At 48.1% G+C, this 24781-nt stretch overlaps 2 protein-coding genes across 3 annotated transcripts in view; one reads left to right on the top strand and one right to left on the bottom strand.

Moving 5' to 3' along the window:
- The window catches only part of NTPCR (nucleoside-triphosphatase, cancer-related), a 28178-nt gene extending 22258 nt beyond the window's left edge, over positions 1-5920 (top strand). For both annotated transcript variants that reach the window (XM_036495291.2, XM_004578532.4), the window contains one exon: positions 5778-5920. In XM_036495291.2, the coding sequence (XP_036351184.1) occupies positions 5778-5846 (69 nt within the window). In that variant the 3' untranslated portion in view covers positions 5847-5920. The remainder of the gene's footprint in view (positions 1-5777) is intronic.
- Positions 5921-9061: 3141 nt separating this feature from the next.
- The window catches only part of PCNX2 (pecanex 2), a 254759-nt gene continuing 239039 nt past the window's right edge, over positions 9062-24781 (bottom strand). Inside the window, exons 29-34 of the mRNA XM_058669358.1 lie at positions 18266-18410; positions 17259-17489; positions 16447-16721; positions 15608-15799; positions 10652-11096; positions 9062-9275 (exon numbers count right to left, since the gene is read on the bottom strand). Of these exons, the coding sequence (XP_058525341.1) occupies positions 9102-9275; positions 10652-11096; positions 15608-15799; positions 16447-16721; positions 17259-17489; positions 18266-18410 (1462 nt within the window). The 3' untranslated portion in view covers positions 9062-9101. The remainder of the gene's footprint in view (positions 9276-10651; positions 11097-15607; positions 15800-16446; positions 16722-17258; positions 17490-18265; positions 18411-24781) is intronic.

Here is a 24781-nt window from a genome sequence, read left to right on the forward strand (position 1 = left end):
AGTCCTCCCCTGGCCTGCAGGGCACACTTGCAGGAGCAGCTCCTGTGTGTGTTGTGACTGTAGAATGCCTTCTGGACCAAGAAAAGAAAGATTTTGTTAACTTAGAAACTTCTGCCTGGCACAGTTTTGGGTATTGACAGTGGCTTTCCTCCTGAGGGTCGAATGTTGTTCTTTCAAATGTTCAGTTGTTTGTTTTCTCTGGTCTCCTGAAGTTTTCTGCTCTCTGAGTATAACCACTGAAAAATTTTTAAAAGGCTTATTTATTTGGTTGTTTAAACCTGGCAAAATGTTTAATGGAAATATTAATGCCATAGAGGCAAGAGTCAAAGAACGTCATGACTCATGGTTAATGCAAAGAGCTCTGTGTACTTTTAAAAAGAATGTCCTAATTAACAGCATGAAAAGTATTTTTATCTTGGTTAGTCACTTACTGAAAAATAGGAGTTTGGTTATCTTCATGGTATTTATTGATTTGTTTATTTTTAATGTTTAAAATGTATTTGAGTCAGAGAGCCCCTGTCTGCTTAACTTCTCAAATGCCTGCAATGGCCAGGGCCAGGGCTGAATTATGTCAAAATTACGCACTGGGAACTCCCTTCAGGTCTCCTGTGGGTAGCAGGATTTTAATTACTGGGGCTACTACCTGCTGCCTCCCTGGATGCACATGAGGAGCAAGCTAGAGTCAGGAAGCAGAACCAAGCTTTTCTTAAGATAAAGATATCTTGGGCGGCTGAAGTCCTCACCTTGAAAGCCCCAGGATCCCATATGGGCGCCGGTTCTGGTCCCGGCAGCTCCACTTCTCATCCAGCTCCCTGTTGTGGCCTGGGAAAGCAGTTGAGGATGGCCCAATGCTTTGGGACCCTGCACGCACGTGGGAGACCCGGAGGAGGTTCCTGGTTCCCGGCTTCAGATTGGTGCGCACCGGCCGTTGCGGCTCACTTGGGGAGTGAATCATCGGATGAAGGATCTTCCTCTCTGTCTCTCCTCCTCTCTGTATATCTGACTTTGTAATAAAATAAATAAATCTTTTTTGAAAAAAAAGATAAAGATATCTTAACTGGCACTTACCCAGTAGGCCAAACCCCCATCCACTTGGTGGCATTTACAAAGCATATTTCAGAGGCCGATGCAATGTCTCAATTGGCTAATCCTCCACCTAAAAGTCCCAGCTCCCATCAAGGTGCTCCACTTCCCATCCAACTCCCTGCTTGTGGCTTGGGAAAGCAACAAAAGATGGCCCAAAGCCTTGGGTTCCTGCACTCATGTGAGAGAGCTGGAAGATCAGCTCAACTCCAGATGTTGCAGCCATTTGGGAAGGGAACCAGCAGATGGGAGATCTTTCTCTCTGTTTCTTCTTCACTCAATAAATCTTCCTTTCCAATACAAATAAGTGTTTAAAAAAACCGAAAAAATCAGATTTTATTTGATTTCCTTTGAAATCCTTCCTGGGTCAAAATGCTAAAAGGTGTTGTCTGTTGAGAGACAAGAAGGAGTTCCTGGAGCCTGACCAGCAGAATGGTGAGGAAGACATTGGTGATCACCAGTTGGCATGCACATGGCTCTAAGTGCTCTGATCGAACATGCAGGCACATTAGTGCAGAAGTACTTCACAGCACCTCTGGGTACACTCATTACCAGTTTATATGGAGATGTGTGAGGGGTAGAGAGACTCTATAATCTGCTCAGTGTCCACCAGGCAGTGACATACTCACCCCCAATCCTGAGCGTTAGCATGACCCTGCTGCAGTATCACCTTGATAAGAATGGTTCAGGTGATTTCGCCATAAATCTTAAGATTGTTAGAAATTATTTGGTTTCTTTATAAAAATGATATTGTATCTGCTGAATATTCTGACTCCGGAACCAGTTAAACTTGATTTCCTATGACATACTCCTGTAATTTTCATTTGTAGAGGGCAGGGTCACAAGGATAATGGGAAGTAAGATTCCAGCTTTTCTTCAATTTGGAAATGGAAAAACATTCTCTTACTGTTCCTGCTGTGCATTTGCCAAGCAGTATGGATACTATTTTCGTTTTACCAGGAATTCAGTGCCATCCTCTGGGCCCAGGCATTCCTGTCCTCTGAGTGCAGAGCTAGTGTTGGGCATAGAAATTACTTGCTGCTGTAACAGAAATCAGTAGACAAGGTTCATTCCAGAAAAAGAGGATATGCAAATGGTCCTTAAGCATACAAAAAGATATGTAGCGTCATTAGTTATTAGGGCAGTGCAAACCAAAACCATAGTGAGGTACCATTTTATATCTTCTAAGATGGCTGAAGGAAAATTATGAGAAATGGGAAGTAGCAAGTGTTGGTGAGGATGTGGAGAAATTGGAACCCTCATCTGCTGATAGGAATATAAGTTGTCTAAACTACTATGGGAAACAGTTTGAGTCCCTCAAGAAGTTAAACCTGGAATTGTCATATAAGCCAATATTTCCTCTCTTAGGTATACATCCCAATGAACTGAAAGCATATGTTCTCACAAACATATGTGCAAGAATGTTCATGGAAGCATTATTCATAAGAACCAAAGCATGGGAATAGCCCAACAACTGAAGAATGGATAAACAAAATGTGGTTTGTCCTTACAGTGGGATATTGTTTGGCATTGAGAGGGAATGAAGTACTGATTCATGCAGCAACGTGGATGGATCTTGAAAACGTTACACTAAGTAAAACAAGCAGACACAAAAGAGCACTCCTTGTCTGATTCCATTTATATAAAATATCAAACTTATGGACAGAAAACAATATAGTGGTTTCTAAAGGCAGGGGAGAGGGAGGAAAGCCAGGAGAGACCGCAGTTTCACATTAAGGAATGGAGTGCTGAGATGGGCAGAGGACATTGTGCTTGTTCCTGCATTTGAGAGTTTGTCTTCCACAGACAATTTCACATAAACATCTCGCCACACCATTTTCAGAAATAATCTTAGGGAAATCAAAGGGAGGTTTTATATTAATAATGTAGTACTTGATTCTGGTCATTATCTTTTCATGAGACAGTGTTCTCAAAATGTGTCTTTTTGTTCTTTTTATATATCACCAAGACCTGAAGAGAACACTCAATTCTGGATGTAACTGGCCCAGCCCCTGCTGTGACACCGATTGCCCCCTGCACTTCCTGACAGGGACATCTCCCTGGCACAGGAGCAGGGACTTGGGCAGGACCCCTGAGTGACAGATGAGAAGTCTATCACAGGAGGTCCATAGCTGCTGTCTCCTGAGGCTTTATCTCCTCTTATTTGAAATGGGACTAGTTGCATGTGCCTTGTCTCCCTTGTGAGCCTGGTGTGAGCTGGAAATGAGAGCCCAGTGTGCTGATAGCTCTGTGGGAGTCTGTGACTGCCACGTGGTTGTGATGGGGATGTTGACAAGGCATTTCCCTGAAATGTGAAGCTGGGGCTGTGGCATGCAAGCACTCTTTGAGGATCTCTCTTGAAGAATACTGCTTGTGCAGGCCTTTGTTCCCGCAAGGAGGCAGCCTCTGCCCAGGAGACCATCAGGGGCAACCGACTTTACACCTTCTTACTCTTCACCTTCCACAAATTCCCCCAGCTGTCTGTCACAGGGATTTAAAGACTGGAAATGAGGCTTAGGAAAGACAAACAGAAAGACAGCACACCTTGCTTCTTCCTCTTTACTGCAAGCTGCCTCGTCTATGGATTTGTTCTCTCATGATAGTTCTCTCAACTGTACCAGGATTTTAATTTCACCAGCAGCACCAAAGCTCAATGCAAAATGATGACGTCAGATGTCCATGGTCCATGTGTGGCAGCTCCTTTTTGAGGCTGGATGGAGGGGGTGTCTCCTCAGGGATATGAGAGGCAGGAATGTCTGGAGGGGGCTGAGCTGCATCCACCCATCCTCCTCCTTTTTACCCTCAGTAAGTCAGAGCTGTTTCCATCAGGACGGCATCTTTCCTTTCCCCACCTCTACATACCTCTACATACCTCTACATACCTCCTCTTCCAGCTCAGCCTCTCATCCTTTCTCACTCTGGTAAAGGTGACAAAATGTTTAGGCAAGAGGAAATTGCCCCAGATGTCACTGTCTCCAAATTCTTGGCCTGGTGAGCCACACAGGACACTGTCATAGATGCTGTAGGCAGAACCCAGTGCAATTCCTTATGAATCTGCCAAGTTCATATCCCTGGCCTCTGTTCCCATCAGGTGAATTTTTTGAATGCAGATAACAAGGATGGGCTTTGGCTAGTTTAACTCAAAAATTAGCAACAAAAGCCTTCAAGGTTGTGGGGATTTCTCATCAAACTGAATAAGGAGCTGATGTTCCTCTTTTCCATTGAAGCCAAAGCTACATAGGATCCATGCAGCAAAGACACAGTTGGAAAACTACAGCATCAGCTCTGGCTGTTTTGTTTACTCAGGTTCGTATCTCAGACAAATCTCCAGGGCCCAGCTTCCCTCCTCCTCAACTTGGGGTGAGGTTCTTAGATGAACTAAATTTCCAAAGAAAATCCGATTATCCGAAAAAGAAGGGTGAGCAGATGCCAGGGGACCCAAGTGATGAAGCATCTCCCCATTGAACACAAATTGGGCACCTACTCTGTTAGACAACAATCGAATGCCTGTTTCTCTTCTTATCACAGAACAAAGGCTGATTTAGCTCATCTTTCTGGGGCTGGGCATCCAAGATCTTGCACAGGCATTGGTGAGGGTCTTCTTGCTGCACAGTAACATGGCAGAGGACATCAATGATGAGCCAGAGCAAGCCTGCCAGCCCTGGCTTCTCTTCCTCTTCTTTAAAAGCTGCTACAGTGGGAGCCCCACACTGATGATCTCATGTGATCCTACTTACCTGCTAAAGAAACCACCTCCACATAGCCATAAAATGAATTTGGGGGTTAGGTACTGAGCACATAAACTTTAAAGGGGATGCATTCAAACCATAGCAGGTCTGCAGTGGGATGCAGCCCTTCTTCCTCTCATACTTACCCAGGCAGAAGCACTGAAGAGGGGGCAGAGATTCCCTCCCTCCCACCAGGATGCTCTACTCAGTTCCTCTGTTTGGACGCACTTCTTCATGTCCACTGTCAAATTACATCCAGGTCTGGCCCTTCCTGACCACACCCACACACCAGTACCAAATGCCCACAGACTCTCCTCACAGACTATTAACATTCCTTTTCCTCATCGCACCTGTACGTCCCTCTACCCTGCTGTGTGAGCTCTGTGAAGCCCAGGTCCTTATCTGTGTCTGTAGCACCTTGGCCAGCTTTTGCTCACCATTTCATATGCGTGGAGGTGAGTGGTGTCATAGGGGGCCAAGCAGGAAGGTCGAAGGGATGGTCCTGCCTTTACTCTTAGGAATAGCCTGTTACCCAGGATTCTTTTCTTTTACTGTTGGATTGTGTGGTAGTGAGTAAAAGCAGATGGTAAGGTGAAGCTTGCTGCTAATGAGCCAGTTGCTGTCATGGACTCAGGCAACTGTCTACTTGGGTTGTACTTAGGGCCTAGGTCCCGTTCGGCCTGCTCCTTGTCCCAGCATACATCACAGGACTCAGCCCAGGCTCTTACATGGGTGAAACCCATCAGACATCAAAACACATCTTCACCTTTGATCTGCCCTTTTGCAGACGCTGGTGACAGACCTTAGTGTTATGATTCTTTTTGGGCCTCAGAACACGCCCCTCTCCCCCCCACCAGCCACAGTGCCCAGTCTTCCAGGATGTTTGTGTTTAGAAGATGTCCTATCACAGCCCTGGGGAAAAGTACAAAAACCTCTGATGCCTGGTTTCTTTCTTCCCCCACACAGGTCACTAAGGAAAACAGAAACCACCTTCTGCCTGATATCGTGACGTGTGTGCAGAGCAGCAGAAAGTGAAGACAGCTCGTGTTCCACACGGGTGGAAGCACGGGCTCCAAGAGCAGCCTGGTGGGTGCCTGGCTGGTCAAGGTCTTATGTCTTCAGGTTTAGGAGACCTTGTGGACTTTTCCAAACACAGTTTGACAGCTGTTCTCCATAAAATGTTTGAAAGCTCAGATTAACCTTGTTGCTGGATTGACAGTGCAGGATTAACAGTCCACTGTGGCTTATTTATGCTTAAAGTTTTCTGTTTATTTCCCCTTGCAGTCATGCGCATGATTTGAGTAAATTATGAAATCAGAAATAGTTTTCAGAGTATTCAATGGAATTCCCCCTCACTGAAGTTTATGAAATTGTTCAGGAAAAGGGGGACAGAAAGAGTTCACCATTTAATCAGTTTTGCATGTCAGGAAAATTCAGTTTCTCTCCAGGTGCAGCCTCAGGATTATACAATTTAAAGGGACAGTATTTGATGATATTAAGGAGATGGTTATTTGATTATTATTTTTTAATTTTTTAAAAAACCTGTTAGGTTGTCTTCCCCCATCTCTCATTGTTTGGTTAGTTGTTCTTTAATAAATATAAAAGTAAATCTGGTGTTTACCAACACATGAGTCCTTGAAAAGGAGGGTTTCACAGTCTTTAAAACACTGTCACTCTGTTTCAGTGCACTGAATGGCTTGGGGGTCACATCAGGACCCTGCTATGGCTGAGTTCTCTTGGGCTCTTTGATTCCTTTTTTGTGCCTAGTTTCTCTTCCAGAGTGGATGAGGGGAAGAGAATGATGCCACACGATGGAAGGAAACCTTCAATGGCTCTACAGACGCCTGTGCTGGCAGCTGGGTGTATGAAGAGGAATGAAATAGCAAGGTAGTGTTTACATAGCGAGGGGACTGTGGAAAACGTAGGAAAGTTGGACCAGTATTATAGCCGGACATCTCTCTGATTATCATGGCTGACAGAGGTTCCCAGCAAAGTTACAAGTTCAGACTATGATCTTGTCCCCAGGACTTAGAACATTGAGGGGTGCATGAGCACAGAAAATGTGGCCCTCTTGCCTTTCCCTCCACCTTAGAGGTGAAAAGATCACCCATGTGAGTGTGCTGATAGCAGAGGCTTGTGTGGCATGATGCTTGGGGACCAAACATTAGAGAGGTGGCAGAGCCCAAGTTAACACATGTCGCGTTGCACATTTTATGGGAAAAGAGCAGTTGGAACTTCCAGTGATTTTAGAACACTACTCAACAGACACAGATGGTTTCAACACACAGTGCAAAATTCAGAACAAATGCTGCAACTTTGACATTGTCTTTAAAGGAGAAACCATTGTGTTTAGAGTCCAAATGTAGAAAGGAGCTTTTAAAAATCTGTATATTGGCAGCAATATTTGAACAACTCAGGCAAAGATGTCAACCTAGGTATGTTTCCTTTAAAAGGGGTTTTATAAACTCAGCTTGCAGCCCACATCCTGAGAAGCAGCTAACTGCCTAAGGACCAGATTAACAAGCTCATGAGTTGTACATGTAAAGTTGCATATCATAACCCAAAGTGGGGGATGTATGGCTGATGCTAACCTAATATCCACAGAATCCCAGAAGTACTCCCAGGTCAACTGTCTTTTTCTTCTGTGCTGTGTGCACCTGGGCATTAGCGTTCAAAGCAGCACCCACAGTCCTCTCAGGAATCAGAGGACTACGGAGGGCCCTGAGACAGCAGGCGGAACTGCACCTCTTCTCTGCAACTTGGGTTCCTCACTCCAGGGAGATGGTCTGTTCTGTGTTTTCTTGCTTCTGGCTACTCAGAAAGTGCCACTTGCTGATCTTGGCCAGGCACTAGTGATTTCTCTTACTAAGCTCCAATAAGCACCCCTGAGCTCAGCGCTCAGGGCCTAATGTTCAGACTTGGGGTTTGAGGAGCACAGGAACTTGCCTTGGCTGGCTCAGAGAACTATAGCAAGGTGTCCCGTTAAGACACCTGCGTGGAAATTAGAACTAAAGAAATTGGTCTCTAAAGATTGCTGACACAAGAATGAAGGCACTGACTAACCGCAGGGCTCACGTACCATTATTCATTGCTAATTCTTACTTTACTAGTGGTTGGCGGGGGCAGCGGGGAGAGTGCTACCATCTCCTTCCAAGGGATGTGGGATTCTCTACAGTTTCCTCCCATCTCCACCACCTTTGTCCCAGTTTTCAAACCCTAGATAATTTGAAAGAAAGGTACAGACCTCTGTCCAAATTGAGTATTTCTTTCTACTGTCTGTCCTAAAGGGATGGCTCAGCAGGTCCATGAGTCAGTGACAATCTCCTGGACACTGCTTTGGGACCCCTCATGCTCACTTACATCAGCAAGCAACCAAAGTTGGGCTCTTTTCCAGTGGGAGTCTCGAGACAGGAAATGCTGTCTTTGGATTTACCCAAAGACACAGTTTCAGCAAAATGCAAAATGCAAACGCCAGACCCAGCAATAACTGTAAACATTTTAATTCCCAAAACAGAGGTGTGTGCCAAGTGTGCTGTGCTACAGGGAAAGGTCACTCAGCTCAGAAGACAAGTAGGCATCCTGGGAAGCTCATGGGACCATGTGGAGGAGCGCCAGGTGACTCCACGATGGCTTTCCACACGCCGACTGGATTCTGTGTCTGCTCACACCCTTGGATATCCTGGCTCTTCACAGACTACCTCAGACAAGACTGCATGCATGCATGGCCACGGTTCAGGGAGTGAAGCTGCTTTTACGCTGAACAGCTGCATAAATGCTATAAACAGATGAGGTTTTCTCAACACTCAGATTTCATAACCTTAATTCACTTAACCAGCTGATGGTATTGCAGGTGCTGCTATTCATTTCTTGGTCATGGTAACAGCAGTGTGTAAGATGCTGAATATTTAACATGCAGGTGTCTTGTTTTTCAAGAGGGTAGGAGAAGAGTTAGTCATGGGTTCTACTAACTCAAGTTATTTAAAGATACTCAGTGGCTTTAGTTTGAAACTGCCAGTATCTGCAAAGTCGGCGGGAAGCCTGTTCTGTGCTGCTTGGGGCACTGAGCACTTGGAAGAGGTGTGATGTCTTATTGTCCCTCCCTAATATGAGATTTTTTTTTTTAAGAACCTGAGATAAAAACTTATTCTGCTTTTTAGAGCAGCTCCCTGTCTCCCACAGAAAGGGGCTCCACATATGTTGGGGGTGGCTCCTTTTGGCTGGGGAACCCAGGGAAGACCTAGGAAGTGAGAGCCACTGGGAAGTCTGTGCCCTGAGTAGATGCAGGATCTGCTACTGCTCATCAGAAGCACTTTGCTGGGAGGCCGTGTCATCCAGGCCCATGTCCTCCTGGCTTGCTCTTCTGCAGGTCATCCCGCGGCTGTCTGCCATTGCTTCAACCAGACGCTGGTCACAATACTGCTCCTGCTCCATGCTATCAGTGGGTTCACATGGCTCGGAGTAGTGCTGCCAGGAAGAAGAGAGGGACAGTGAACAGCTCTGCCCTGGTTGGCTGCCCAATTCCCCACCCTCACTGTAGAACCCTTGGCTGCTGTGGCAGCATCCCCAAGGGCAGGTTGCGATGGCAGGTCAAGGACAGGGGCCTACAGGGCTCAGGCACGTGCCTCTGAAGTCTCTGACTGTGGAAACTATGCCTGGATGACTGGTCACAGTGGGAAGAGATGGCCTCTGGAAAAGGCCATGTGTGGGTTTGCCTTTCCCTTGTCTTGGCCGGCGTCACTTCCTTCACACATAGGTTCATCTGCCATAAACACTGAATTCCCGCAGGCTGACCTGCAGACATGGACCCTAGGACTCAGTTATCCTTGCCAGAGAAGCAGAATTGACTGAACCACTGCCTGCAGAGGGTGACTTCAACACACTGAGGATGGAGCAGGTGATCACTTGTACATTTTTGTTGAGGAAAAGAAAAAGGAAGGAGGAGGGGGGCTTTTATATGTTGAATTATCTAAAGTTAGGTCCGAGACCTGTAGCAGCTAGCTCCTTGTGTGTACCAGGCCTGGGAGCTCCAGGAAGCCAACACACGGAGGCCATCTCAGTTGTGGCAGCCTGGGCACTTGAGGCCAGCCCCTCCTACCTGCCTGGACAGCTGCTTCCCAGCTGCTACCCTCTGCTGCCCAGGTATAGCCCCATCCCCCTCCTCCAGAGACCTACACTCAGGAGGGGCCAAATGTCTGGGATTTCCCTCCTGTAGAAAAATGAATGCTAAGGAGGAACAGAAGTTACACATCTGGTCCATTTCTTTGCTTTAATGTCATCAACTTTTTCATCCGTATCACACTACAGAGGACAGCTGTTGGGTATCTGGTTACTTCTCACTGAGGATGCTCACATGTTCATCTAAAGGCAGCTAGCTGGGAATTCTGGGCAAGTCATGACTTATTTGCATGAAGCCCTTAAAACTCACTTGCTAGCATTTAAATTACCAAATGCAGTAGGCCATCTCAGCAGCTTTAAAATAAGATCTGTTGCATGAGAAGCAATGAGGACTTAATGTTAGTGTGGATGTTGCCTTTTTCTGCCCTCACTGTTTGGACAAGTGGGGAACATTCTTGCCAACTGTGCATTTGGAGTTCATGATGGCAACTGTGCTGAACCTCTGCCCAATGCCAGCCTGAGTGTTATTAAGTGCGGAAAATGTATATTCATCTTGGCTGTCTCACAGACAAGCCATTTCAAGGTGGACCACTGGCTACTGTCACACTGGGAGCTAGAGAGAAGATGATGGGATCTGTGGGCAGAGGGTATGGGAGCCACAGAGCAGTGCATGGTTAAGCAGCCCAGACCTGGAACCCCAGCTTCCGCCCTGACCAGCTCCTTACCCGGGTGGCCTGGCTGGCAGCCCTGGCCGAGGGGCCCATCACGATGTTGACACTGCTGGAGGACTGGGTGTCACTAGTGTTGCCGCCTTCAGCGGCAGACAGTCCAGAGATAACAAGCGCGCTGGAAAAGCTCCTTTTGCCGAAGAGAAAACTGAGGGTGGAGCTGGTGGAGGAGCCCAGGCTAGACCTGATGAGTGCCTCGGCCCGCTCACGGACGCTCAGGTGGCCCGTGGTGGTGACAGGCGGGGGCTGAGAGTGCAGGGATGCAGCCGAGTTGTGCAGCGAGAGCCGGCTGCCTGAGAGCCTCTGGGCCAACTCATGCACCGATGAGGACGCTGGGAGAAAGACCTGGCAGCTCTCCAAGATAGGGCCAGAGGAGCTCAGGGTGGGTGGCCGTTGGCTTAACGCTGAATGCGCCTGGACAGACTGGCTCCTGCCTTTTCTCCTACCTTTAAAAGAGAACAGAAAATTTACAGCAGGTGGCTCTATTAGAGCCCAGAGCAATCTGCCACCTGTGAGGCCCAAACAACTAGGTCCCTACCCTCCCAAAGGTTCCAGGTCCTGAGAAGCAACGAACCAACCCCACAAAGCCCTGCACCCCAAGGTCACAGTGGGCTGAATTGCTGTGGGAGTGTGTGTGGGGGAGAATTGACCAGCCTGCCCCATTTGCCTGAAACTTGCCTGCTTTCAGTACAGAAAAATCCTGCAATTCTGGAAGAGCCTGGGTCCAGGCAAACCAAGCAGATGCCACCGTGTAACTAAAGCACGCTTGAAAAAATGTGTTCTTGGCTCAGGACCTTGGTTTTTATGCTTCTCTGAAAAGTGGTGATAAGAAAACCTAGTGCCCAGGAAAGGGAAATCAAGGGGTGCATGCCTTGAAACTACATGCTGAGGTCTCTGTTTCCTGAAATCACTATTTTGCACATCAAACCCTGAAAGGTGGCCCTGACCAGCTGCATGCCTCAGATCCAGTGGTCTCCTCTGGTGTGGCCCTGCCCCTGTTCCCTTTGCCAGGCCTTTTTTCACGGACCCCTCTGGCCCCAGCTCTTGCTGAGACCAGGCTTAACAAGGCCATGTTTGAGAACAAGGATTGGACTGCCCCCAAAAAGATTTGGTCCTGTCCAAGCCTCTGCAAGAAGCAAACCTTGAAGTGGGGTTTGTGTACACCGTATCCCTGTGCAGCATCTGCAGACCAGCTTTAGCAGCTCAGGCATCAGAAGGCAAGCAGCTGCTTGCCAGGACACAGGGCTGCTTCACTTATCATCAGTGGTCACTGGAGTCTAATGTTAAGAAATTACTCGGGGGCCCAGCGGCGTGGCCTAGCGGCTAAAGTCCTCGCCTTGAAAGCCCCGGGATCCCATATGGGCGCCGGTTCTAATCCCAGCAGCTCCACTTCCCATCCAGCTCCCTGCTTGTGGCCTGGGAAAGCAGTCGAGGACGGCCCAATGCATTGGGACACTGCACCCGCGTGGGAGACCCAGAAGAGGTTCCAGGTTCCCGGCTTCGGATCGGCGCGCATCGGCCCGTTGCTAGCTCCCTCCTCTCTGGAGTGGCTTATGGAATGAAAGGCCCTTTGCCTATACTCTGGGCACAGCAGGGTGGAATGCCTGTCTCCCAAGTGCCTGGGTACTCCGACCTCACTGTTTCCTGTCCAGAGGTTGAGAAAGTGGAGTGCTGTTCACATCAGGGTGCTGTTCCTGATCCTCTGGTTCAGGACCAGTGTACCCATGTCCACCACCTGCTTCCACTGCAGGAGTAGGCCCTGGCCTGCCTAGAGGGTCTGTGCTATGGAGATGAATGTATTGCTCTTGCAGAAAAAAATGAAACCTGACAAACCAGAATTAACAGCAGGGAAGCTGACTGATGGTTTAATCAGAGTGTGGAGTGGCCAAGCATCTGTTTGTGATTTTTTCCCCCATAAAGCTGATCACCATCCAAAACTACACCACCCGTTGTCCGCAGTCAGTGACTCTAATGCCCCCGAGAGGACCACCCTGGTGTGGTGAGGCTCTTCCTAGGGGATTCCAGGGAGGCAGGACCGATCCCCGCCCCCATGTGGCAAAGATCTGAAATCTGGTCAGGACTAACATCCTTACCCCTCCCCCAAAGTTCATTGCTTCAGATTTTTCTCTCTTTTGTGGCTGTTGCTGCCATTGAATTGTTCAGTGAGGCTTTTGCAAGCCAAGGCAAGATGGCCAGTACCCACCAGGACCAAGGCCTGGCATGGAGTACAACTCCCTGCAAGTATTCCAGGGGGTCCAACCCTTCCATCACCCTGAGATCGGCCTTCCAGCTGCCCAACTAGGAGATGATGTGTTTTTCCTGCTCAAGTGGCCTCACTGGTGGCACCTACCAGTGCAGACCCTGGCTAACCAATCAGGCTCATTCTAAGCCTGAACCATTGTTCCACAGAAGATTGGCATGGATTCTGTGATTGCTCAGGCTGCCATGTGGGCAGATTCATGATGTCATGTGAGCTGTCTGAGCTTCTGGAAAAGCTACAGAGAAAAAAGGCAACACAGAGGCTTCTCCCTCCTCTGACGTGCAGGATAGACAAGTCTGCTGCTCCTCTCCTTACCCCATCTAGCTCTGACCCTCTGCCAGATGCGCAAGCTTCAGGACAGCTCCCCCTGGGCAATGGTGCCTTTCCCCAAGCATGTGGCTTGTTGAACCTTGGAGGGACCTGTGGCAGCCCCTGCATAGGCTGGCTGCTGCAGGAAGAACCTGGAGTTGGCTTTGCCTGCTCCTGCCTGGGGCCAGAAGGGAGATCACCTGGAAGTGGAGCCCTTGCCAGCTTGGGAACAGGACAAAGTCACTGCAGGCAGGGATGCTGCCAGCGGCACAGATGGAATGCTGGGAGCAAACGCAGAGTGCTAGGTGTTCAGTCAGGCAATCCTAGCTGTTCTTGCTTCACTCCCAGGGCTTGGGGGGGGGGGGCAAGAGCTGTTGCCAGAGGAGGCAGCACCCCAGGGCTAGGACCATGGTAGGAGCAGGTGGGTAGGATCCTAGGTTCTGTGAGCAGCATGCCTGGCTCTAAATCCCAGACTGGCCACTCAAGCGTTGAGCACCTCCCTTCTCTATGCCCAGTCTCTTAGCCTGAAGGCTGAGGATGGCAGAAGTGGATCTATAGAAAGCAGCACTCTGGAAGTTCCTACAGAACCGCCCTGGACACCTGTCAGAGCTATCAAATCCTAACCAGCCTTGTAGAACGAGGCACAGACAGGATGGTAGCGAAGCAAAGTGGGTTTGCTCAAAGAGCTGCTGAGAGTTGGCCAGAAGTTTAGAAAGTCTCCAGAGACACCAGCAGGTGATGGAGCTTGGGGCAGCACACTAACACTGGGCGAGGAGCTTGTGATCAGAGGGACTGGTAGCCCTGGCTCTAAGGTATTTTTCCAGGCCTGCTTTCTTAACTTGTAAAATATAACAGTCTTAAGAAGCAATAATGAAAATTAACAGCTGGTTTGGGTTGCTGGGGGATCTTGCTCCAACATCTGCCACACAAGCATGTGATTTCTTAGATGGTTTCCAGCTGCAGGCCTATGATGGGGTAGAGCTCACTCCCTAAGGCGAGTGGGTTAAGAGGAGGGAACCTCAGCTTTCCCAGACCAAAGACAGCTGCAGGTGCTTTTCAGTTTATGGGACAAGCAAAAGGGCATTTCATGAGGTCTGTGGCTTAGGGAGCTCTGGCCCGCCACAGCTAGTACAGACAAGTCACTTGGACACACAGCCCCTGCAGAATGCCGACTCACTCATTTTATTGCTAGGACCCAGCTTTGGATTTTTTTTCCAATCTGGAAAATAGCTTAGGTGATGTTGAACCCCGTCTTTCATGTGATAACCAGGTAGCCACAGCACTGGAGGACTGGGGCAGATGTTCTGTTGGGGCCCAGGACAGGTGGTATCCAGCTACCCAGAGGGGGGTTCTCTTTACTGCTCCCTAGAAATACACAGCAATTACTCTGTCCATTTACCAACCTACCTACCTACATTCATTTTCATCTCCTACTCATGTTCTGCTCATCATGTATCTGTTCTCCCTCCTGCCTCCCCCCACCTTATTCATCTGTCTAATGTTGCCAGTGTTTACAAAAATCTCATTATTTCAGTTCAATCCTCTGCCTTGCTCTGGGCGCCCCCACGAGGCAGGGACTAGTCTTCCTAGCTCATTTCAGGCAGAGCCAGCCGAGGAGGTGTGCACAGTGGTGCTTACTAAATGCTTCTGGATGGTGAGGTAGAACAGATGCCAAGGGAGGAACCGTGGACAGACGTTCGTGGGCCATGCCAGGGGCCAGCAGGAAGCGGGCAGAGCATCTGTGTCTCCTGTAGGTCTCCTGTAGCCGCAGGCCTCTCATCAGTGTGAGCCACTGCTGAGCTGCCCCTCCTCCCGGCGCAGTGCCACCAGCGGACGCCCAGAACTCCTCCCATCTGTTCCAGCCTAACAACCTGGGCATTAGTTTAAAGAATGATCTTAAACTTAACACTCAGCTGAACTTGGCCCCAGGTACTCTTCCTCCCTTCTTTTCTTACCTTCTGGGATTTAAGGAAGGAGAGAGCAAAGGGGAAGTCTAAGAGGGAGGAGAGGCTTTGTGGCTGTCCATTGTGTGTGCCTCAGAAATAAGAGGACACCATGGACAGCTAGAGCCTCCCACCACCACTCACACAGCCAGAGTTCACATAACCCAATGGTCCCCAGAGAGAGGCTGGAATACAGTGGCTACTAGACAGGCAGAGAGATGGACAGATGACCAAGGGAACAAAGGGAACCAAGGGAATATGATGCGAGCTGAATCACAAACAGAACTTTTTTTTTTCTAAGTGGAACCAACCAAAGTCAGTAAATTTCAGCATCTGTTGGTCCAGTGTTGATTTTTTTTCAACCTCTCAGGAACTTGAATGACAATATAATCTAGGGGGTTAATTGCTGGGACCACATGGACCTTTCTGGATGACCTGTACCTACCTGCCCTCCGGGTCCCTTCCCGGGGGGAGGCCCAGTGCTGGGAGCCACGTTTCCTAGGTTGCTCTGCACTGCTGGCCTGGCTGTCGGCACTCAGGGCCATGCTGCCGCCTACAGATGGAGCCCCTCCTCCATCCACGTCCTCAATATTGGCACGATTGTGCTGGCCAGTGTTGCAGTCCTTCCGCACCCTGTGTGAGGGAGAAATGCTTCAAGGGCCTCAGTACATTTCCACTGCCCCTCCATGGCCCATTAGCTCCAGGGCTACATCGGGACCGCAGACCCTGCACACTTCCGATCCAGAGAGAGGCTCTAGTCTCTCCAAGCACGGTAAATAAGGAGACTGTACTGGTGTGAATAAGCTTCCTCTGAGCCTCCCACAAGAACCCTTAGCTCTGAGGCTTGCTAAGGATCTCAGCTACTTTCAGACAAAATGTGTTCAAATTTGTCCCAAGCAGATTGAGACAGGACTACTGCCAGTTTATGGGTCAAAGCTGTGTGCTGGCTGACTTTTGGTCTGGTTTTTCCCAGCAGGTGGGGATCTGCTATTCTCTAAAGATCCCCAGCCTTGCAGCACCACCAATATTGAAGCAGGCTCAGTGTGGCCAAGAACCAGGAGGAAAAGATTCTCATTCACGAGAGATTTCCTACTGAGTCCAGCTCCAAGGCTGCTGAGACAAAGGATCTGTCAGCCAGATGTCTCTCGGGTCCAGTGACTGGCATCCTCAGAGACCATGGTGACTGGCAGTGAAACTAGCCTGATGAATGAGGATGCGTCAGAACCTCACACCCTCCACACCACCTAGGCAAGAAAGGCCTCAGTGTGGCCCAAACCTACCGCAACCACTTGGTTCGAAACCATGTCCTGATCCTGTTCAGGGTGATGGGTCCTCCCCAGACGTCCTTCAGCTGCCTGTGGGTCCCTAGATAGGATGTGGTCAGCGGGGAGACGTACATGGGGTAGCCCAGGGGCTGGTCACAGGAGGAATTGATGAGGTTTCGGAGCACCTGCTTATTGTTCTGGATGCTGCCACGCTCCGGGTTGCGGTTGCGCAAGAAGATGAGCTCCTGTTGCTGCCCAGCCCACAGTCCACGCACGCACTCCTTGTTGACCTGCAGGTCATGGAGGGAACAGGGGACAGAAGCAGAGGGGCCATATGTTTTTTTGGGTCTGTTGGTTCCAGCATGCAAGCAGAGCTCTGGGGCTGCCTCTCTGTGACATCACCAGCACGCTGGCCTAAGGCTCTTTAGATGGTAAAGTCACATGGCAGTCCTCTGAGACTGGATGCCGTTTACTTGGGGGAAACTGAGAGGAAAGATAAAACAGCAAGTTCCTGTTATACTCCAGCAATTTGAGACTCCATGAAAAGAAGTCATGGGGAATAAGGCTCTCAGATGCAGGAATTGGGCCATTAGAGAAAGTTCTGGGATGTCAGAGACCCTAACTGCCATCTTCCGGCTAGCATCCTTCACTAAAGTGAGAGACAGTCCTGCTAGCAGACATGGCACCCAGCCTGAGCAACACTCCTCCCAGACTGTGTCTCTGGCATGGTGCTGGCCCATGCCAACTATTACTCTCATTCTCAGGCTTACCCCAAAGAAGAGACTTGTGCCCACAGGAGACCTGGGAGGTGTGACTGCCCAGCTTACCTTGATCACCTTGAAGCTCAAGAAGCTTCTGTGCAGCATGATGACCTTGTACTCATCAGAGCCCTCATCCACCACATGCCGAAGGGTGAGCAGCTCTTCCTGGTTGGACAGCACTGCGCCCCTCCAGGCTGGATCGCCCTCATGGCAGATCACCACTTTCTTCTCAAAAGACTGGATGGCCTCATAGAGGACCACTGAGTCTTCATATTCATCAGGGCAAGTAAATTGATCCTGGGGGCAGGAAGGGAAAGAGTCCAAGAATGGGCTCTGTGAGGTCCAGGGGAGTGGTTCCCGTGGGCAGCATGCAAAAGGTGACCTGCAGGGAACTGCAAAGCCAAGTCCTCTCCTCCTCCTACTCTCTCTCTCTACATTCTTTTTGTGAATTCTGAGCTGGTCTTCACCTCATTGCCCAGCTAATGGAACAGAGAAAAAGTTTCATGACTTATATTCATAATTTTAAATGCAGTATGACACTTCTGGTATATCACTGTCTCTGGCCAATATCTCAGCTCCTTCTTGGTAGCGCATACCACCACCTGGCAGCTGCTGCGAACAGGCTGCCACTGACAACCTCAAAATTTAGTTACCTAATGAATGATTCTGCTCCTGATACCATGCAGAGAGGGCCACGTTTTTCAAAGGTCATTTTATTCTCCTAAAGCTTCAATCGTATATGCTTTCTTAAAAGTGGACTTTTTCAGGGGCTGGGACACAGGGAGTTAACTTGCAACCCGCATGCTGGCAACCCATGTTGGAGAGCCAAGTCTGGCAGTTCTGCTTATAATCTAGATCCTTACTAATGCACCTGGGAAATCAGAAGAGGATGGCCCAAGTATTTTGGGCCACTGCTGCCCACATGGGAGACCCAGGTGGAGCTCTGTGCTCTGGTTTTTGTCTGGGCCAGCCTCAGCCCTTGGAGCCAGCACATGGAAGTTCCACCAGCCCCCTTAGCCACCATTCCCTTCAAATAAACCAAAAATCTTAAAACACAACAACTGGCCTTTTACCTGGTGAAGTTTCAGAGACATCCTGATGGCTGGAGCAACAACTTTGTGTAGCAGGTCCATGTCAGCAAACACCCACTCATCTCGTGCTGTTATTCTAAAGTCCCCTTTGAAGAGGGCATGGAGCCCATACAGGAAAGAATCCAGGCTGTAAAACAGGGTTCCAACATTCAGAATTCAGGCATTTTCAAACAAGGTTTGCATTCCCATTCATCCACCTCAAAAACTGTTTGATTGTTTTTACGCAGCCTAGGAAAGGAAAGAAAGATGACTTTGCACTCGCCACATACACCAATTGCCTGACCCTACTCCTCAGGCTCAGACTCACAGGGCAAGTGACAGTGCTAAGGTGTAGGACTCACCTTCAGTCATTTTAGGAGCCAGCTGAGCACTTCATCTCTGACATACTCAAAGCCCAGGTCAGGTGTGCCCCAATACATGTGCACACAAGGCCACATACCCATCCCCCCAGATCCATGTTGACTGTGGCATAAGAATCAGGCTCCCTTTTATTTTGTTTTTCTCTCTTCACATTTTTGTTATCATTTTTGGACTATGTTATTCATAATGAAAATTGAAACCTACCTCAATACAGAGAGACAGAGAGAGAGAGGAAATAAAACCAATCAAAGTGGCACATTGGCTACATAAGTTTTCGGACCCCAATGCTCCCTTTTTAATGATTAGAAGAGACTAGTCGGGATTAGAAATGAATGGATGATGTAGTACAGATGGTTAAACTGCTGCTTGAGACAAATACACCCTGTATCAGAGAGTTTGGTTTCAGTCCTGTCTGCTCTGTGCTTCAAATGCAGTTTTCTATTAACCCACTTGTAAAGCAGTAGAAGTTGGCCCAAGTACTTAGGTCCCTGTCACTGTCATGGGAAACCCACATGGAGTTTCTGGCTCCTTACTTCAACCTGGCCCAGTCCTGGCTGTTGTGACCATTTGGGGAGTAAACCAGTAGATGACAGAATTACTTTCTCTCTCTCTCTCTCTCTCTCTCTCTCTCTCTCTCTCTCTCTCTCTCTCTCCCCCCCGCCCCATGTAGCTTGCACATAACCAAAGAGATGTAACAAAGATATGAAAAAGAAAGACTACAGATGCTTCCAAACTTGTCTAGGTTTTGTGTTTCTAGTTTTCCTGCTTTGCTGCATCCCCGACACCTCATTGTGTGCCACCTGAATGGAGCACAAGAGTGTCTCCCAAGGGAAACCTCTCAGGGCCTGGGGCCTCTGAATTGTGGATGAACATGGGAGCAAGCTTCAGAAAGTGACTCATCCTGACTTTTATCTCCTGCATTACCATCTTCCACGGCAGCTGCTTCTAGTAACCCTGGCCTCCGATGTTTCTGATAGGTGGTTAGAAGGCAAGCACAAGACACAGCATCCCTGATGGGGCTGACCTGGGAGAGGATTAGCAGGATGGTATATGAGAAAGAGGCTCTCTGGGGAGCGCCGCTCCTAAGCATTTAATGAGCTGGCTTACTAAGTCTGACTTCTAATTCCGCACGGTGCATTAGACCTGCACGTCAAACAGTCTGACAGCTTTGTCAGCATTTCATCATGAAATGTACCATGATCACCACATGCCTTTAAGGACTCCCACAAGAAGGATGCTGAGGCTCCTTCTTAATGCAGAGGTGTCTTATGGGAAACAAGGAATAGCCAGGGGATGGTCCCAGTGAGGTTCAGGGTGCTGTGCCCTGGAGGACCACTGAACCTTCCAGAAAGAGAGCCAGGAGACAGTCTTCCTGGAAATTCCCTCTCCTTACAGATCAAGAGTTTCCTGGAGCTTTAAGGCTGTGAGGTTTTACAGCTGCCTGGGACACATGGAGACAGGAAATAGGAGACAGCAGAGCTGGGCTACAAGAAGGCCAAAGGCAAGAACATGAATAATGACTGATTATCTGACCGCAGCTGAAATCATCTGAAAATGTTCCTGTCACCAAGTAGGAGCTCAGTATTAATATGTGAATAACTTCCTCCAACTGTAGGGATAATGACAGAGGCAAAGGAAGAGTGAGGGACTTGCCCAGATACCCAGGGCAACAATGACTGTGATAGGATGGAGGAACTGCAGGCATGAGCCTTTTGTTAACTCAACTGTGTTGCAGGGCAGCCATTGACTGCATTAGTAGAGGAAACTCTGCTTCCATAGGAGCCTCACTGAGATACATGAGGACCATCTAAGGCCCCCAGCCATATGTGTTTTACCTGACATTTCTATTTTCAGGGAAAATGACTCAATGTGGTGCTTAACGCTGTTCTGTTGAAATGAGTCTCAATATAGGAAACAAAGTCTGAGTAAGAATTGCACTCAATGGGAAGTATCCCTAGCACCTTAAAGATCAAGGTTTCCTACCACTAAGGTGTTTCATTACTTGCTTTTCCCCCATGAGAGAATAAAGAGGAAGAAGGAAGCCAGCAATCTGCGATCTGCAGGGGACAGGTAGGAGGCAGAAAGAGTAGCAGTTTCCAGACACCTGCAGCCCATATCAGATCTGGGACTTCCCAGGGCTCTGTATGTTTAAGACTCCACAGAGAAATGACAGCTCCTGCCTCTAGCTAGAGCTGGGATTTTGTTCCTGGGAATTGGCATTGCATCTGAGTCCATAAAGAGCGGTCTTCAAGGAGACCAAGACAGCCCCACTTGCATTCCACTTAAAAAGGTAAGTGGGGCAGGACATCCCATTACCCAGCTCAGCAGTAGAGTGGTGATGAACTCAGTGGTCTCCTTGTGTGGCATTTACAATGGGGGAAGACAGGACAGGCAGGCCCCAGAGAAACTGGGCATATGTGTAATCATGAATGAGGGAAGCATGTCCGTATGTAGGAGATCAAAGGCTGTGGCATAGAGGTAAACATGGAGCTGCACAGGATCATGTATGTGTTGAGTATTAATGTGTTGCAATTAATAACAGTTCTTGAAAAAACGTTTAGTAGCTGATACTGAGTGCATTCTGTATTGACTGGAACACTGGTAAGCATGGCTTTTGCTTTAACACTGCATTAGTTCACTCAGAATAAATCCACTCCTGGTTGTCTTTTGGGTTCCTGTTCCAGCTTCCCAAAGGAGTGATATGGATGGGAGACCAGGGAAGTCAGTGGAAAGCACATGTTTTCAGGCACTTGTCCCTTCGCTTTATTTATCCACTGAGGAGCTTCATAGCTCTGCTCTAGCCAGAGGTCCCTTTTGTCCTCTGAGCTCTGATATTATACGTCATCAATCAGCCCACCCTAGATACAACTTGCACCCTTTCTCAAAATGGTAAGGAAGACCTGGCAATATCTGGCATCATTTTTGGTATCACAACTGATACGGGCCTGGGGAACTACTGTCATCCAGTGGGTAGAAGCTAGGGAAGCTGCCTCAACACACAAGGCAGTTCCTAAGGAGCTGCATGATGCTCATTATGTTGTTACTGAGCAACCTGCTGTTTCAGAAACAAATCAGCAGCACTTGAGGAAAAAGGATTTCAAGTTAAGGGTTCACACATCTCAGGATCCAAAGAGAAACAAGTTGAGTGAATGGTCAAGCAGCTTTTGCAGCTCTCATCAGGGCATGCCCAGCACAATGACTGACCTGGTCACTTGAGTGAATTCCCAGATGGGCTGGCATACTCTGAGTTTTCAGATGCATAAGTGACGAGGTTTTTGCAGCAGAGCACTGCCATCAACGGCAGCTTATAGAACATATTCAAACCATTAAGTGTGATGTGCAGACTGGATTGTATCATAATTGGCTAAGTCCCTACCCTGCACTCAGAAAGCACCACAAAGGACTAACAGCAAGCTCTTTCCATGTGTGCTATCCTCTCAAAAGCACGTATGCAACCATGCAAACAATGCACTGGCTTCATGGTCATTTCTAGGACTCCTGTTACAGTTCCCCAAGCAAGAACCATAGCCCAGGTGACTAACACTATCTCTATGCAATCAAAAAATAAGGCAAGGTCAGCATTTGTTGCAGCTGTTAGGATACACTTAGAATGACTACATTCCACATCCAAAGTGCCTGGGGTTGAGTCCTGGCTCTAGTTCCTGCTTCCAACCCCTTGCCAATGCAGACTCTGTAAGGCAGTGGGTGATAGCTCAAGCAGCCAAGTCCCTGCCACCCACACAGGAGATGTAGATTGAATTCTCAGAGTCAGCCTGACCCACGCTTGACTTTTAAGTTGATAGAGAAGCAATGAATCAAGGAGCTGTCTTTCAAACAAATAAAATGAAAATCGAAAAAAAAATGTAAAGCAGAAGAATAAAAGATACTTCCCATTTTCTGATGATTTGTAGATGACTAAGTGCTTTCCATTTCATAAACTCCTCTCATTCTCACAGGTCCCTGTTCAATGTATATCATAATCCTTTTAATTAATAGGAAAAAGGACAAAAAAGGTTGAGAAATTAGACATAACAGATGGTAACAACTGTTCAGGCCTTTGTGCCACAATGCAGCAGCCTAGAAGCAAAGCCATGGCTACTTCCAGGACTCTCTAGGAAACAGAGCAGATTCAAAGACATGTGGCTGGAGTTACCCTCAGGAAGGCCAACTCAGAAGCTGTGTTAGTATGGCCTAATTACTATTTTTTTTAAGAGGAGGAGAGACAGAGAGGAAGATCTTCCATCCAATGATTCACTCCCCAAGCAATTGCAACGGCTGGAGCTGAGCCAGTCTGAAGCCAGGAGCTTCTTCTGGGTCTCCCATGCAGGTGCAGGGTCCCAAGGCTTTGGGTCATCCTTGACTGCTTTCCCAGGCTACAAGCAGGGAGCTGGATGAGAATTGGGGCTGGTGGGGTCAGAATTGGCACCCATACGGGATCCTGGCATGTTTAAGGTGAGGACTAGAGCCTCTAGGCTACGCTATTGCACTGGGCCCGAGCTAATCACTTTAAATGATTTGATGCAACCTCAAGAATATAAACACTAAGGGAGCGTTATTCCTGAATTCTCCCAAGGCTCACCATCCCAAGGTCAGTCGCCAGCAATTTTCTCACATTTAAATCAGTGCAGATATTCTATACACATCTGGAACTAATAATGTATTGATATGGTTCTGAAACACTCCTCATCCAGGAAGTTATTCCATTGGCTCTAAAATCAAAACAATTTCTGACTGGTATCCCAGTTCTCTCCTACCTGCTAAAGAACACTCAGAACAAAGCCATGGTGTTCCTCAAGGACCTCCAAGCTATTCCAGTTCCTTTAGAGTTCAAGATTGCCACAGGGAGACAGCACATGGTGCAGCAAAGCCAGCAAGGTGTGAGCCAAATGTGCTTAAGTAAAGCTTGAATCTTGGCTCTATTAAAGTCAGTATTTGCTTGTTGTCCTCATCATGCACTATTTATTTCTTTGCTCTTTTTTCTTAATGACCCCTTTTGTTAGGATTTATTTTATTGAAAAGCAGAGTGACAAAGAAAGAGAGAGAGATGGAGACAAACAGAGAGAGAGAAGGGGAGGAGACAGAAAGAGAGCTTCACTGGTTCATTCTGCAGATGGCTGCAATGACCAATATTGGGCCAGACTGAAGCCAGGAACCTGGAAGCACTTCTGAATTTCCCATGTGGGTGGCATGGGTCCAAGTACTTGGGCCATCCTCCTCCACTGCTCTCCCAGGTACATTAACAGGGAGCTGGATTGGAAACACAAAATCTGAGAGTTAAACTAGCACTCAAATATGAGATGCTGGTGTTGAAGGCAGTGGATTAACCTGCTGTGCCTTCACAATATCAGGTCCTTCTTTGTTCATTTTTTAAGATCAAATACTTCCAGGGGTATTTGGAGCTAGTGAAGAATCTCTTAACTTGTAAGTAGTGTAAGCATGGCTGGACGAAAAAGGCGAGTGTTGGCGAGAGGATGGTGGCAATTCTGAATACATGTTAATGACCCTCGCTCATATTATGTGACCCATGCCTACATCCTGCAAGTCACAGCAGACATGTCTATGCAAGTTGGGCACTGTGCATGAGGGTGGTGACAACTGCTATAAGAATGGCACTGTGCCAACTGGAAAAGGTGAGGTACCACCTTGGAGGGTAAAACAGCTCTGAACTCAGGGTCACATTAAATGTCAGGCCCATAGTGCAAGTGGCAGGCACTCCCAGTCGTTTTAGGCAACACAACACAGCACAGGACACTTCAACAAGGAAGTGTAAGAAATCAAAGAGGAGATGCCCCAGGGAGATGTCCTTGAAGAGCTGGCAATGTCTAAGGGGTTCCTTCCGAGCAGATGTAGATGAACTGTTGTGTGTGCAGTGTGATCCAGGCTGGCCACAGTGTGATAATTCATGTTCAGCAAGGACTGAGGAAAAGCGTATGATGCCCTGGATGTCTGAAGAGTGCTGCTTTCCTTGGTCCACTTTTGGGGTGAGGAATGAGTCAGTTACCAACAAAGAACCTCAGAGCACAATGGGAAACTCCTGCCATAGGGCAGAATGTGGGTCTTAGTGAAGCCCTTCAAGTCTTCTTTGTTTTATCACTTTTTCAGGTCAAATTTGCCTTGATATTTTCTCTTTGCTTGGCA

The sequence above is a fragment of the Ochotona princeps genome, chromosome 10, assembly GCF_030435755.1.
Source record: "Ochotona princeps isolate mOchPri1 chromosome 10, mOchPri1.hap1, whole genome shotgun sequence".
NCBI classification, from domain to species: domain Eukaryota; kingdom Metazoa; phylum Chordata; class Mammalia; order Lagomorpha; family Ochotonidae; genus Ochotona; species Ochotona princeps.